This window comes from Calidris pugnax, unplaced genomic scaffold, assembly GCF_001431845.1.
Source record: "Calidris pugnax isolate Ruff unplaced genomic scaffold, ASM143184v1 scaffold180, whole genome shotgun sequence".
Classification (NCBI taxonomy): Eukaryota; Metazoa; Chordata; class Aves; order Charadriiformes; family Scolopacidae; genus Calidris; species Calidris pugnax.
The window spans coordinates 246,734-258,340 of NW_015090916.1; the positions used below are offsets into that span (position 1 = coordinate 246,734).

Genomic DNA, 11,607 nt, shown 5'->3' on the forward strand with positions numbered 1-11,607 from the left:
GGGGGGGTCAGCAGGGGAGGAGGGGGGGAGGAGGAGGAGGGCTGCTGCGGTGGCACGCTGGGCAGGGCTGACAGCTTCTTAGCCGTCCTCTGCCCAAAGCTGCGCTCCGTTATGGAAAACCTTCTGTTGCGCCGGTCGCCGGCGTCGTTCTCGGGGGACTGGGGAACGGGCAGCGGCGTGTGAACTTCGGGGGTGTTGCTGCGCTCCTCGGAGAGCGCCTGCATCTCCTCAGAAGCCTGGGAGTCGGAGGAGGTGTCCACGCTGGGGCTGCTGGAGCGCGAGGAGTCGGAGGACATCTGGGAGGAGTGCTGGGAGGCAGCGCTGGACTTCTCGCTGGAGCCGCAGGATGTGGCGCTGAACCTGCTGTTCGGGGTGGATTCCAGTCTGGATATTTTGATGGGAGGATCGTAATCCTCGTCCTCAATGAACCGTTTGGGAGTTTTGATAATCCGGGAGGAGATAGCGCTCACAACCGGCATGATGAACTGCCGGATGTTCTTGAGCTGGGTTCTCCCCTTCCTGCCCTGCAGTTTGGCCGCCTCTTTCTCAATCTTTTTCTGTGCCCCCTTTTTAGCCCGCTGCAGCAGCTGCTTGGCAATGGCAGCGTCCGTCCTCTTGGTGGAAGGTATGATCCGAACGGGCTTGATCCTGCGCGGGCTCTGCCTGACTGCAGCCTTCTCCTCCTTGCTGAGCGGCGGCGTGCCGTCCTTCTCTTTGCGCACCCGCTGGGGCTTCTCCAGCTGCGAGTTCATGACTAAGGCGGAGGAAGGCTTCACGCGCTCGGAGGAGGGCGGCCTCCCTCTCCGGCGCACCATTTGAACGCTCTTCCTCCCAATCTGAAGTTTCGTCCCAGACTTAAATTTGGACTTCAGGGGGGAGAGCTTACTAGTTCTTAATTTCTTGATTTTAGTTGCTTGCTGAAATGTAGTGGATGGTGACCTCTTGATTTTCTTCAGACTCTCTTTTTCTTCTTTACTGCCCTTCTGGCTGTCCGAGGTGTCCTTTACTTGTGAGAGTTTGAACTTCACGCTGGTGAGTGTCGGGGGCCTCCCTCGCCTCTTCTCCCCACTCTTCAGCTCCTTCTTCTTCACCTTCTCCATGGACGTGGTCTCAGACTTGCTGGAGGGGGAGCACACGGACGAGGAGTCTGAGAGCACGGCCGAGCTCCGGTCAGAGCTGCTCCGGGGCCTCCCGCGAGGCTTCCGCGGGCTGGATTTAACTGGTGGGAGCAGAGAACACACACGTGAAACATCTCCCAGTGTTGGGTCAGCGTTACCCAGGTCACCCAAGCAGTCACCCAGCATCACTCACACCGCCTGGGCACGTTCCCAAGACATTCCAGGTAATCAACAAATAAAACCAGTTTGATCATTAGACGTAGAGTTCCCTCCCAACAAACCTCTTCTCCCACATGAAGTAGATAATTTTTTGAAAACCACAAGGCTTTTCACACCAACTACGTGTGCAATGGCATAAACCCACCAACAACTTGATGCTGAGTGGGTAAATAACTCTGAAGGCACGTGCCACCTTCCAAACACAGCCAAAGATGTTGGGTTTTGTGTTTTATGCAGATCACAGGTAGCTGAGAGGAAAAACACAGTCCTCCTGCAGTGACACCCACCCACCCTGCGGAGGGACAGGCCAGTAAGGCCAGCAAACCCAGCTACTCCCCATCTGGGTCCTCTCGAGCTGTGACAAGGCTCCGTGTCCCTCCTGGAAGCCCCCTGGCCCGGGGACGGTGGGGATGGGCAGAGGGGTGCACCGAGAGCCTTTACTGACCAGGACCCCAGCCACGGCTGAGCTCACTCACTGCCCCGTGGGGATCAGGCCCTACAGCTCCAAAGCTGGAAACACAACAGCTGAGCTACAGCTTCTCCTCAGAGGTCGAGATTTGGGGTGTTTCCAAAAATGTGAAGCTTCCAGTTACGGGTGATAATGAGTCTATTGGAAGATACTGAAATATTCAAACCAGTCTTAGACCCTTACTATTCAAATAACTGCCTCTCCAAAACGCTAACGTGAGGTTTCAAATCCCGGGTACATCACTGTAACTCTTTTACTCAAACTTTCCCCGTTCCCTAACAGATCAGGGATAAACTGCCCCAAACTGAGTGGAATCCAAGGAGCGGGGTGGCCTTTACAGCAGATGAGGTTTGATGGAACAAACAGGAGGGACACGGCAAAACTTTCACCAAGGAGGAAAGAGTCAACGTCTACCCTGCGAGTGGGACGTACCTGTGGGGGAGCGTGTGGGACTTCGCACTTTGACTTCTTCATCTGAACCAAAACCTAGGAACTGTTCATCCTGCAAAGAGAAAGCGGGTGGGGAATTGAAGCCGCGGACGTTCACATGAGAATGACCCTGGCTATGATCAGAGCGTGGAAAGGTTCTAGAGGATGGTCCCTCCAACACACTGGTTTGTTCTTCCAGCCAGCGATCGCTGCAAAGGGAAGGGAACTTGTGCACAGAGACGTGAAGCAGCTGCAGTTACAGCTACGGGATGACCAGAGTGATGGGGAAACCAAGGACACGTGCGTGTGGGAAACAAACCTCTAATGCACAAAACCTGCTGCTCGTACCCAACCACAGAGCTCTAGTTTTATAAACTGGTATCGAAAACCCCCAAAGCCACACTCCAGCAGGAGAAGCGCTTCCGTTTTGGACCAACTTCCCCCAAGCTCATGCAGAAGCCTCTCTGGATGAGCAGAAGCACCCAAGGTCCGGAATTCTGCCTCCACCAAGGCCTTGGGGTTCACACTCACCACCAACCCACCTCCGAGCCTGGCCAAGGACCGAGTCGCAGCAGAGTAACGGTGCTGAGGGTGGCAGAGTCACCCCCAGCTGCGGGCACTGCCCCTGCACCCCGACAGCCACAGGGCACCCACTGTCACACTGAACACCACAAACACCACAGACCAGCGCAGTGGTGGCACCAGCTTCCTCTTGGGGTCACCAAAGGGTGTCCCCTCTCCTGCGGGGTCCAGCAGAGCCACCACCAAGCCCTCCTTCCAAGGGACCACAGCCCATGCTCACTGTCACACCATAAGGAATGATGGCATCAGCAGCCCTGGAGGTAACACCACGGAACGGCAAGGACAACCTTCTTGAAAACTGACCAAAAGGTGGGTTTGTTGTTGGGTTGTTTCATTATTTTTTTTTAATTCACATTAGACTGTCTTCAGGAGAGATGAGAACCTGCCTTTCCCCCAACAGAGGAATGGCATTAACGGTGCCCTGTGCACCTGAAGGCAGGTTTTCCAGGGAGTCTGCAGAACCTTCAATCCTATTTGTCTGCCACCAAAATGAGTGACACATCTTTGTTCCTACCTTCTGCCCAGGGCAGTGGTTGAAGCACCATCCTGGGAGGTATTCAAAAGGCAGGTTGACACAGCACTTAGTGACACGGGTTAGTGATGGGCTTTATCAGGGTTAGGTTGATGGTTGGACTAGATGAAAGGTCCCTTCCAACCCAGACAATTCTATGATTCCATGATTCTATGTTCCAGGTCTCCCAGCCCGATTTCCCCTCAGGTCTTTCTGTTCTCCAGCCTTAACTTTTCCCCGCGATGGCACTTGTTGCTTGTCTCTACCAAGCACCATGGCCTGTGCTGGGAGCAGGAGCCTGCACGGAGCCCTGGGGAGAGGCAGCACCACGAGAAGAGAATCCTGAAGTCCCAAAGGTGCCACACTGACCGGGAGAAGGTGACCTGTGCATGGAATAACCCCGCTTCCCCATGCAGCTCAGGCCTGATAAAAGACTCACTCAAAACAGCACCTTTTTTCCACCTTGTGCTTTCTACGTGAAATCTCCGATTCATCTGCCCACAGGACGGGCCAGGAAGAAAGTCCTGGCTACTGAAACCAGTTACTGAAACTAAACCCTGTGCACCAAGACAGGCACCTGCAGGAAAGCCGTGAGGTGACAAAAAGCAGCGGGGTTGTTAAGCAAACCGTTTCTCCGAACATTGTACTTGGTTCCTGTTGGATGAGCCTCGGTGCTGGACCACAGGAGCAGAGTAAACGCGCTGACCAGGCGGCTGGTCACGCTCCCAACACAAACAACGCTCCAGCGAGTGGGACCAGACGCGTCGAGGCTGAGGCTGCAGCTCACACCCACAGCACACACACCTGCAGGTGATGGAGAGGAGGGTCCTGCCCTTCCTCACGCCCAGCCGCCTGTCTGCTCTCTGCGGTTCCACCAGCAACACCCAGAGAACCAGGAAAAACAACGATAAAGCAATGGAAAAGGAAGAAAAATTAGGCCCAAAGGTGTTATTTCTACCTGAGGAATCTTGCACCAGGTAGACCCTTTCCTGGAAGGGGAAAGCTCCCCCTTCTCAGCCTCAACTGTCCAGCAATGAAGCCAGAGCGAGAGGCGGCCGCTGCCCACAGGTGGGCTGTGCGGGTGCACACACCTCTGCGCCGCACGGCCGGGGACAGACCTGGGCTGAAATGCTCCAAACATGGAGAACACCAGCAGGAAAATAACGGGTTTGGAGCTGCAGAGGGAACAGCTGCTGCCCCCATGCGATTCCCTCCTCCTGAGCCTCCCAAAACACAAACCTGCTGCGTTTTAAACACGCAGCCATGTGCGTGCGCTGGCTACGGAGACAGGGCAGTAACAGGGACACGGAGCCTGCCCCCAGCGGAAGGCTCCTACGGTGGGTACAGCCCCTCGTAGCGGGGCTGAGCAGAGCCAGCAGCAATTTCTTTCCATGGAACAGTTCATTTCCAAGTCTCCAGCTCTCATTAAGCAGCTCCCCTGCTCGTTAGCTGGCGGGAAGGGCTCTGAGCAGGGGCAGCCACCGGCTGCGCCCCCTGAGCCCCAGGGCTGCAGCCCAGCCAAGGCAGAGCCCCCACCACAGTGCCAGCGCTGGGCTCCAAGGACCGGTCACCCTCCCAACACAGCACTGGAAACACCAACCAACCAACCTAACTCACCTCAGGAAGAGCAGCTGACCCAGAGGCTGACTGACCAGATGAGCCAGAGTCTGTCTCTGCCCAGAGCGGCAATTTCAGAGTGATCCACACCAAACCCAGTCCCTGGCGCCCCACTTACAGGGGTGTGAATTCTTGCTGTTGGCCAACACCTGCCAAGCTCCTCCCGGCTGACACCGGAGCTGGGAAGGGGCTGACTGTGCTGTCAGACCTCAGGAACAGAGAACAAGCACTTAAAGCTGTGACCTGATGTCAGACCCTGGTCCGATTTTTGGTCTAGGAGAGGTTTGCAACGATTCCGAGGCACTGGAGAACCCACCGCGTGGCTCCAGCCACCCCTTGCCTCTTGGGGCTCTCTGTGAAAACAAAGGGATGTGCAACTTCCCCTGGAACCGGCATTATTTCTACCCCCTCCGTTACCTTCCTTTCCCAGTGGAACACCCTCCTTCTGCCCTTGGCCCGATATCCTGAGAATGACCCTTTTCCTCTCCTTCCCTCCCAAGCAGTCACCAGCAGCGGCCATGGGAACAAGGCTCTGCATGAAACCATCCCTTTGGCTTCATTCACAACCACAGGCGGCACGACCCACACGCCACTTGTTTGCTGGGTAACACTCAGGAGCACATCAGTGACCCCAAAGCAGGTACTCCCACCACCCGGGCAGGCAACTCGGTGGAGAGAATGGAGAAGGCCACCAAGTCCTAGCCCACGCTGGCCAGTCAAAGCCACCTCCTTGGCCATGGCACCTCCCAATGCAGTTTGGCACAAGTGAAGCGGGAAGAGCTTCCCTCCAGTCTCTCCCAAGTGACTCCAAAGCACGACAGATGGAGAGTGATTAAAAACCATAATGATTTTGAATGTGACCTCATTTACCTGAGAAAGAATAATAGCACACAGAAAAGGTCAGGGGGGATGATGCATAAAAGGAGGAGGGGAGACTCGTCTCGGTGCAAGGCACGAAGCCCAACTGGCAGGCGAGGGGCCGCCTCTCCACGGAGCAGCTTCCCCGAACATCTCCCCCCAACAGCCCACCTCACCTCAGCTGGTTTCAGCCCAAAGCCGAGAGGAAAGGCTTTTCCTGAGGGAACCCGGCTCCTGTGAGGACAGCAAAGCTGCAAAGAGCAAATCTCTATTACAGCATCTTTGGGCAAAACTACTTTTCACAGTATTTCCAACCAAGGACCTTGGAGGAAAATCCTCCTTCCAATGAGGAACTATTCCAGAGGTACTGCCTGATGTCCCCATCTCTTTCTGAGGAACAACAGTACAACCCGCACCACCACGGGCCCAGGAAGCTGCACGGGATGGTCATCCAAGCTGTTCCAACCCGCTCCTGCGCAGGTTGATTTCATTCTACAACGGAGTGACCTGGAGAAGGCTTCACTTCGCTTCCTGGTCACCACCTTGGGCTTGGCCCTAATTACACAGCGCCTCATCCCTTGGGAAGAAGCAGCTATTCTCAGCAGCTCCTTCAGAAGCCTGATGAGGAACTATGGCACAACGTCTACCAGACTCCTCTTCCAGCGCAGGAACCATCCACGGGGGTGGCAACGAGCAGCCCTGAGGTAACACCAGGCACGCTCTGCACTCCTGTCGGCAGTGGAGGGAGATGAGGAAGATGAGAGACACGAGATGAGGGAGTTGCTTCCCAAGTGAGTGCCTGGATGCAGTGTCGCTAAGAAGCGGTGGAGCTCTTGGGGTTACCATCATATACCAACTGGCAGAGGGTCCGCTTGTCCCTTTAGCCTTTAATTAGACAGAAGCTCTAACGGGAGTGACGCAGACTCCACTGGGGCTTCCCTGGAGACAGCACAGATCCTCACGGCACGTCCCGAGGGCACGGAACAGCTCCCAGTGCAGAGCAGGGGCAGACACAGCCGTGTGGGTGGTGCAGCTGGACCCAGCTACCAGAATACAACCCTGATGAGGGCTGCGGCTCTCAGAGTCTCTGGGATACCACCTGATTTTGGGGTTAGAAAGAGCAAGACGGGGCTCCAGTGCCGAGAGCGCTCATTCTGATGGCATTACTGACAGTGCAGATTAGGCTTGCTGGAAGGAAAGTGGGAATATCCAGTGTCAGGAAGTAACAGAACAGCTGGTCTCTGGCTATTTGGCCAAACGGAGAGTGGCAGAGCAGACTAACAGCAGCCCACCAGCAACACAGCCAGTCTCTGCTCCCCTTGGAGTCCCGGCTCCATCCTGGATGAGAAGCTCCAATTTACAATTTCCCCTCTGAAGGAAGAGGGAGGCTTTTCGGAACACCTGAAACACTCTCCTTCTGATCATGAGAAGCTTCAGCGCTGCCTCTGAGGAAGGCCAGCTGAATCAGTACTGAGGAAGAGGCAGCTCGTGCCTGGGGAGGGGAAAGCCAGCCCAAAGCTCCTACACCACAGCTAAGAGACCACCACCACACACTGCTCCTGGGAATGAAATCTCTCTCCTCCCAGTCCCATAAAGGATGTTTGGAAAGCAAGGCTTCAGCCAGACTGGGACAGCTGGGAAGAGGAAGGAATTCAGAGAGTGTCGGTACGTAACAGCAGACACAACTGAGAGAGCCGCCCGGGGCACCCCAGCAGCGGGGGCAGGACTCCAGACCCCCCTGCACACACAGGCCGTGCCCAAAAAACTTTTTGTGGGGGCAAACTCACCTCTTGCTCCCAAAGAAACACACACCGCCCAGCAAAGCACAGAACTGTTAGTACAGTCACACTGCGCCTGTAGCTTGGCTGGGGGGAAGAAGTCACCCCTCCATGGGAATGTTGTGGCTCCCTGGACCTCCAGGTCCAAGGAGTCACCTGCTGTGGGCGCACGAGACGGCACGGAGGGGACTCTAAGCCCAGAGGGTTCCGTTGTGTGGCCACACAACCCTCTCAATCCAATGGAGGGGATTCAATGCCAGGGAAGCATCACATCCGAATAGCTCACAAGGACCCACCCTCCTTCCCAAAGTCATGCCCAGCCACCATCAATGCTGGAGAGAGACGCGAAACGAAGCATCTCACCAGCAACTCCCAGTCTGCCCTGCACTAACACCTCACCACAGACCAGCCTGGACCTCACAAGAGACCGGAGGGGATGGGGACACCTTCCAATAAGTGCCAGACACAGTTCCCTCAGGAGCTACAGGGCTGGTCGAGAAGGAGATGACTCTGCTGGAGTGACAAATCTCTGCTGGTCTGTGACCTGGGCCAGCAAAATGTCCCTCTGCAGGAACGCTCCTGGTTCTGTCCCCTGAGATCAAACCCAGCTGAAACCCAGACAAATCACCTCCTTCTCCCAGCTTGGCTTCACGTGAGACAGCACCTTCTCCACTTAGTTCTCGCTGCCACCAGCAGTGTGGACAGCAAGCGCTGGCACCGCAGCAGGGAAACCAGTGGCCAGCGTGTCCCCTTGCTGGGGAGAAAAGTGCCGTGGGAACTCGTGGAAGCCACTGGCACCATCCCACGAGGAGGCAGCCCCAGTGGGGACACCCTTGGGAGGCAGAAGAGGCGGAGAAGGAGCTACTGACTCAAAGAGCGATGTGGTCTCTTCCCTGGTTTCCTCCCAGTGCGGCACAGTGGAACCTGCAGCTCAGCGCCCTGGTGACAGCACAGCAAGGTGTCACGGCAGGGTCTGTCCCGGCGGATCTCCAGCTGGAGGGAAAAGCCCCTGGAGCAGACTGGTCAGTGCGATGCTGCTGCTGCTTCTGCAACTGCCCGACCCACCTGTCACCAGCGAGGTGAGGGTGCCACCTCCACCCGCAACAGCTCTCTCATGGGGAACCCCAACTCCTCTCTGCCCAAAAGCCTTGCAAACCTGCCCTGCTGAGGGCTTCCGGCACCAGGTAACACCGACCCAACAGCAGACACTCACCAGCACGGTTAAAACACATCCTTTTATTGTCACGCTTCTGACAAAGGAGCACCCGAGTCTTGGGAAGGGAGAAAAGGTGTGAAGGAGCCCCCCCATCTCTGGGGCCAGGACCTGCATCCCCTTCACCGCATGTCCCTTCTGCCCCATCACTGCCTCAAGCAGCTCCGTCCCCAGGCACATGCAGGAGCTGTGCCCTCAGCAGAGAAACCCCCGGGCAGATTCACAGAGAGCCCCCAACACGGCTCAGGGAGGGGCAATTTTCAGGCAGAGAGGATTTTGGCGCCTGTGGAGGAGAGAGGGCTCCGCGCTGCCAGCCCAGGCGTGCCGGGGGCGGCGGTGGGGAAGCCACTCCTTCCTCCCAGCACATGGAGCCAGCTCCGCTCCAAAACAAGGCGGCCGGCGACGCGCAGCCCAGCCGCTCACGGGTACCTCCCCACGAATGATGAGCCGTGCATAATTAGGAGAGACACCACCATCGCCGCCACGTGCCATTCCCAACCGCCACTCTCTGCAACTTTCAGGCTGGGGCAGATTTATGGAGCAAACTGTCAACGTGCACCCACCACGCTCCCAACCTCCACATCCAGCGGGAAGGGTAACGCGCAGCACAAACGCCGCCGTCTCAACCAGTCCCAGCTTTACTGTGCAGAAAGTCCCCGCTCCCCATCCACCCCCCAGCTCTTGCGGTGACAAAACCAAGTCTCATAACGCAGCTCCCCCAAAGTCAGTTTCGAGATCAGTCAGTGAAACTCTGAGCTGCAGCACGAGGCGAGGGTGCTGCCACCAAAGCCACCAGAACCCGGGAGCAAGCAGCTCAGAACCAGGGACCCCAGAACCAGGGACCTGTCAGGAGAGAGATGAGGCTACGGACCACACAGGGGCCAAGGAGAGGAAGAAAGACCCAGCTTGACGCTCGCCACGGGCTTCTACTGCCTGCTTACATCAAACTTTGACAGTAACACACAATTTCAGCAGGTACTCGCACAAGCGAACACCGGAACGCAGCACGCCACCCAGAGCTCCCAAAACTCAGAAGGCAGAGTAGAAGCAGTACGTAACAATACGAGAGAGCTCTTTCCTGAGCACCACGGGCTCCTGGACCCACAGCCTGCACTCTGAGTTTGTTCCCACCACAGAAGGTCCTCTCGACTGGAGACTGTGCCTGGCTCAGGCTTCACCCTCAGCCCTGCGGAAGGGAAGGGGGCGAGCATCAGGCAGACTCAGAGGACAGGGCGGCCCTGGTGAGCAGGGGGCTTCTGGAAGCCCCTTCTAGAAGAACATCTCGGTCCAAAGCAGGGAACCCCAGGTGCACCAGGAGGTGGTGAGGTCCATGCTGGGGCTGTAACGCTGCACAACAGCTCAACGGGCATCAGAACTGGGTCCTCCAGATGTTTCTTGAGCATCACCAACGGGAAGAAACCAGCTCAGGGAGGCAACCGAACCCGACCACTGAGAGCATCCGCTCCCCAACAGCGCCCCAGAGCCCGGGCACGGGCTGCAAGGGGGAGCAGCACCCCGGCTCTGCCCCTTCCCTGCCCATGAGGGGCCAGGTCAACCTCACCTACACACCCTGCTACACAGAACCCGCATCATCACACCCACTGCATGTGGGAACATTGTTAGACATGAGTCTTTAGTGACCAGATCAAAACTGATGGAAGAAGTCCTCTCCCTGAGACCCCCGAGTCCCCATCTCCACCAGCGGCCAGCACCTAGAACCTATCCAAGGTATTTTAGTGTAACGCAAAGATGCTATAAGGGCACAAAGATCCCCCAAAGCTGCTTTAGAGGGGTCTTCTGAGATGCAAAAATAGACTTTAAGACAACTGGAATTAAAAAGGACCCAAAACAACCCAACGGCATCCTAGGAAAAAAAAAAAAGAAGAGACTAGAAAGCAAGCCCCTGGCCTGCCCCCGCCAGCACCCAGGGAGGTGTTAGCCCTGCGGCCGGGCTGCTCACCCGGCTCTCACCCATCCCTGCGCCCAGCCAGCCCCCCTCACACACCCACTCCTTCCAAGGGCACCCAGTGAATTTCACCGAACCTCGTCTATTGCAAACTCAAAACCCTACCGGTATCCCACACCGCAGCCAGGCAAACACCGGGACCAAGGGGCGGCTGGTGGGCAGCCCCGGGTAAAACCCTCAAAAGCGACCCCAGAACCAGCTCCGTGTGCACCAATGCCACCCCTCTCCCCCCACATCCCAGTCGCTGGAGCGCTGCAGCCCAGGAAGGACTCCGGCTCAGCTGCGGGCGACGAGCTCCACTTCACGGCACCCAACAGAAAACACCGGCACCCGGCCGCAAAGACACCAGAAAACTGCATTTTTACGTGCATTTTGGCAAACTCTGCTACTGCCAGCAACAGGAAAGCAAAGCAACTGGTCTTCAACCGGGCAAAATACGGGCAAAGATCTGCTCATTCTCTCCACAGCCAACAACCTGCCTGGGGCAGGAGAGACAGAACCGGCCTTTCAAAAAAAACCAAAAAATTGGGCATTTCTGCCACAAAGGGCCCGGGGAATTCTCTTGCCGGGGCTGGGAAGCAAGGAGCGGGAGGCTGCGGCTGGTAGTGAGTAACACACCCCCATCATGTCTTCCCCGTTCTGTCAATAGGTGGGCTCTTGTCAGACTCCGGCTGCCTCGGAAAGGCTTCAAAATCATAAAAAAAAAAAAAAAAACAACGAAGGCAGGAAGAAGAGCAACTCGGGAAAAAAAAAAAAAAAAAAAAAGAAAAGCAAAAAGGGGGCGGTGGGCGCCGGCCCCGCGCTCTGCCCGGTGTCCGGGGCACGGCAGCCCGGCCCCCGCCCCGCT

At 56.7% G+C, this 11,607-nt stretch overlaps 1 protein-coding gene across 1 annotated transcript in view; it reads right to left on the reverse strand.

The window, feature by feature from the left end:
* Nucleotides 1–5: 5 nt before the first annotated feature.
* Nucleotides 6–11,607, reverse strand: part of LOC106892358 (histone-lysine N-methyltransferase 2A-like) — a gene marked incomplete at its 3' end in the record, with an annotated part of 13,068 nt that continues 1,466 nt past the window's right edge. Inside the window, exons 2-5 of the mRNA XM_014949509.1 lie at nt 3,906–4,132; nt 2,890–3,009; nt 2,239–2,308; nt 6–1,219 (exon numbers count right to left, since the gene is read on the reverse strand). Coding sequence (XP_014804995.1) covers nt 6–1,219; nt 2,239–2,308; nt 2,890–3,009; nt 3,906–4,132 — 1,631 coding nt within the window. The remainder of the gene's footprint in view (nt 1,220–2,238; nt 2,309–2,889; nt 3,010–3,905; nt 4,133–11,607) is intronic.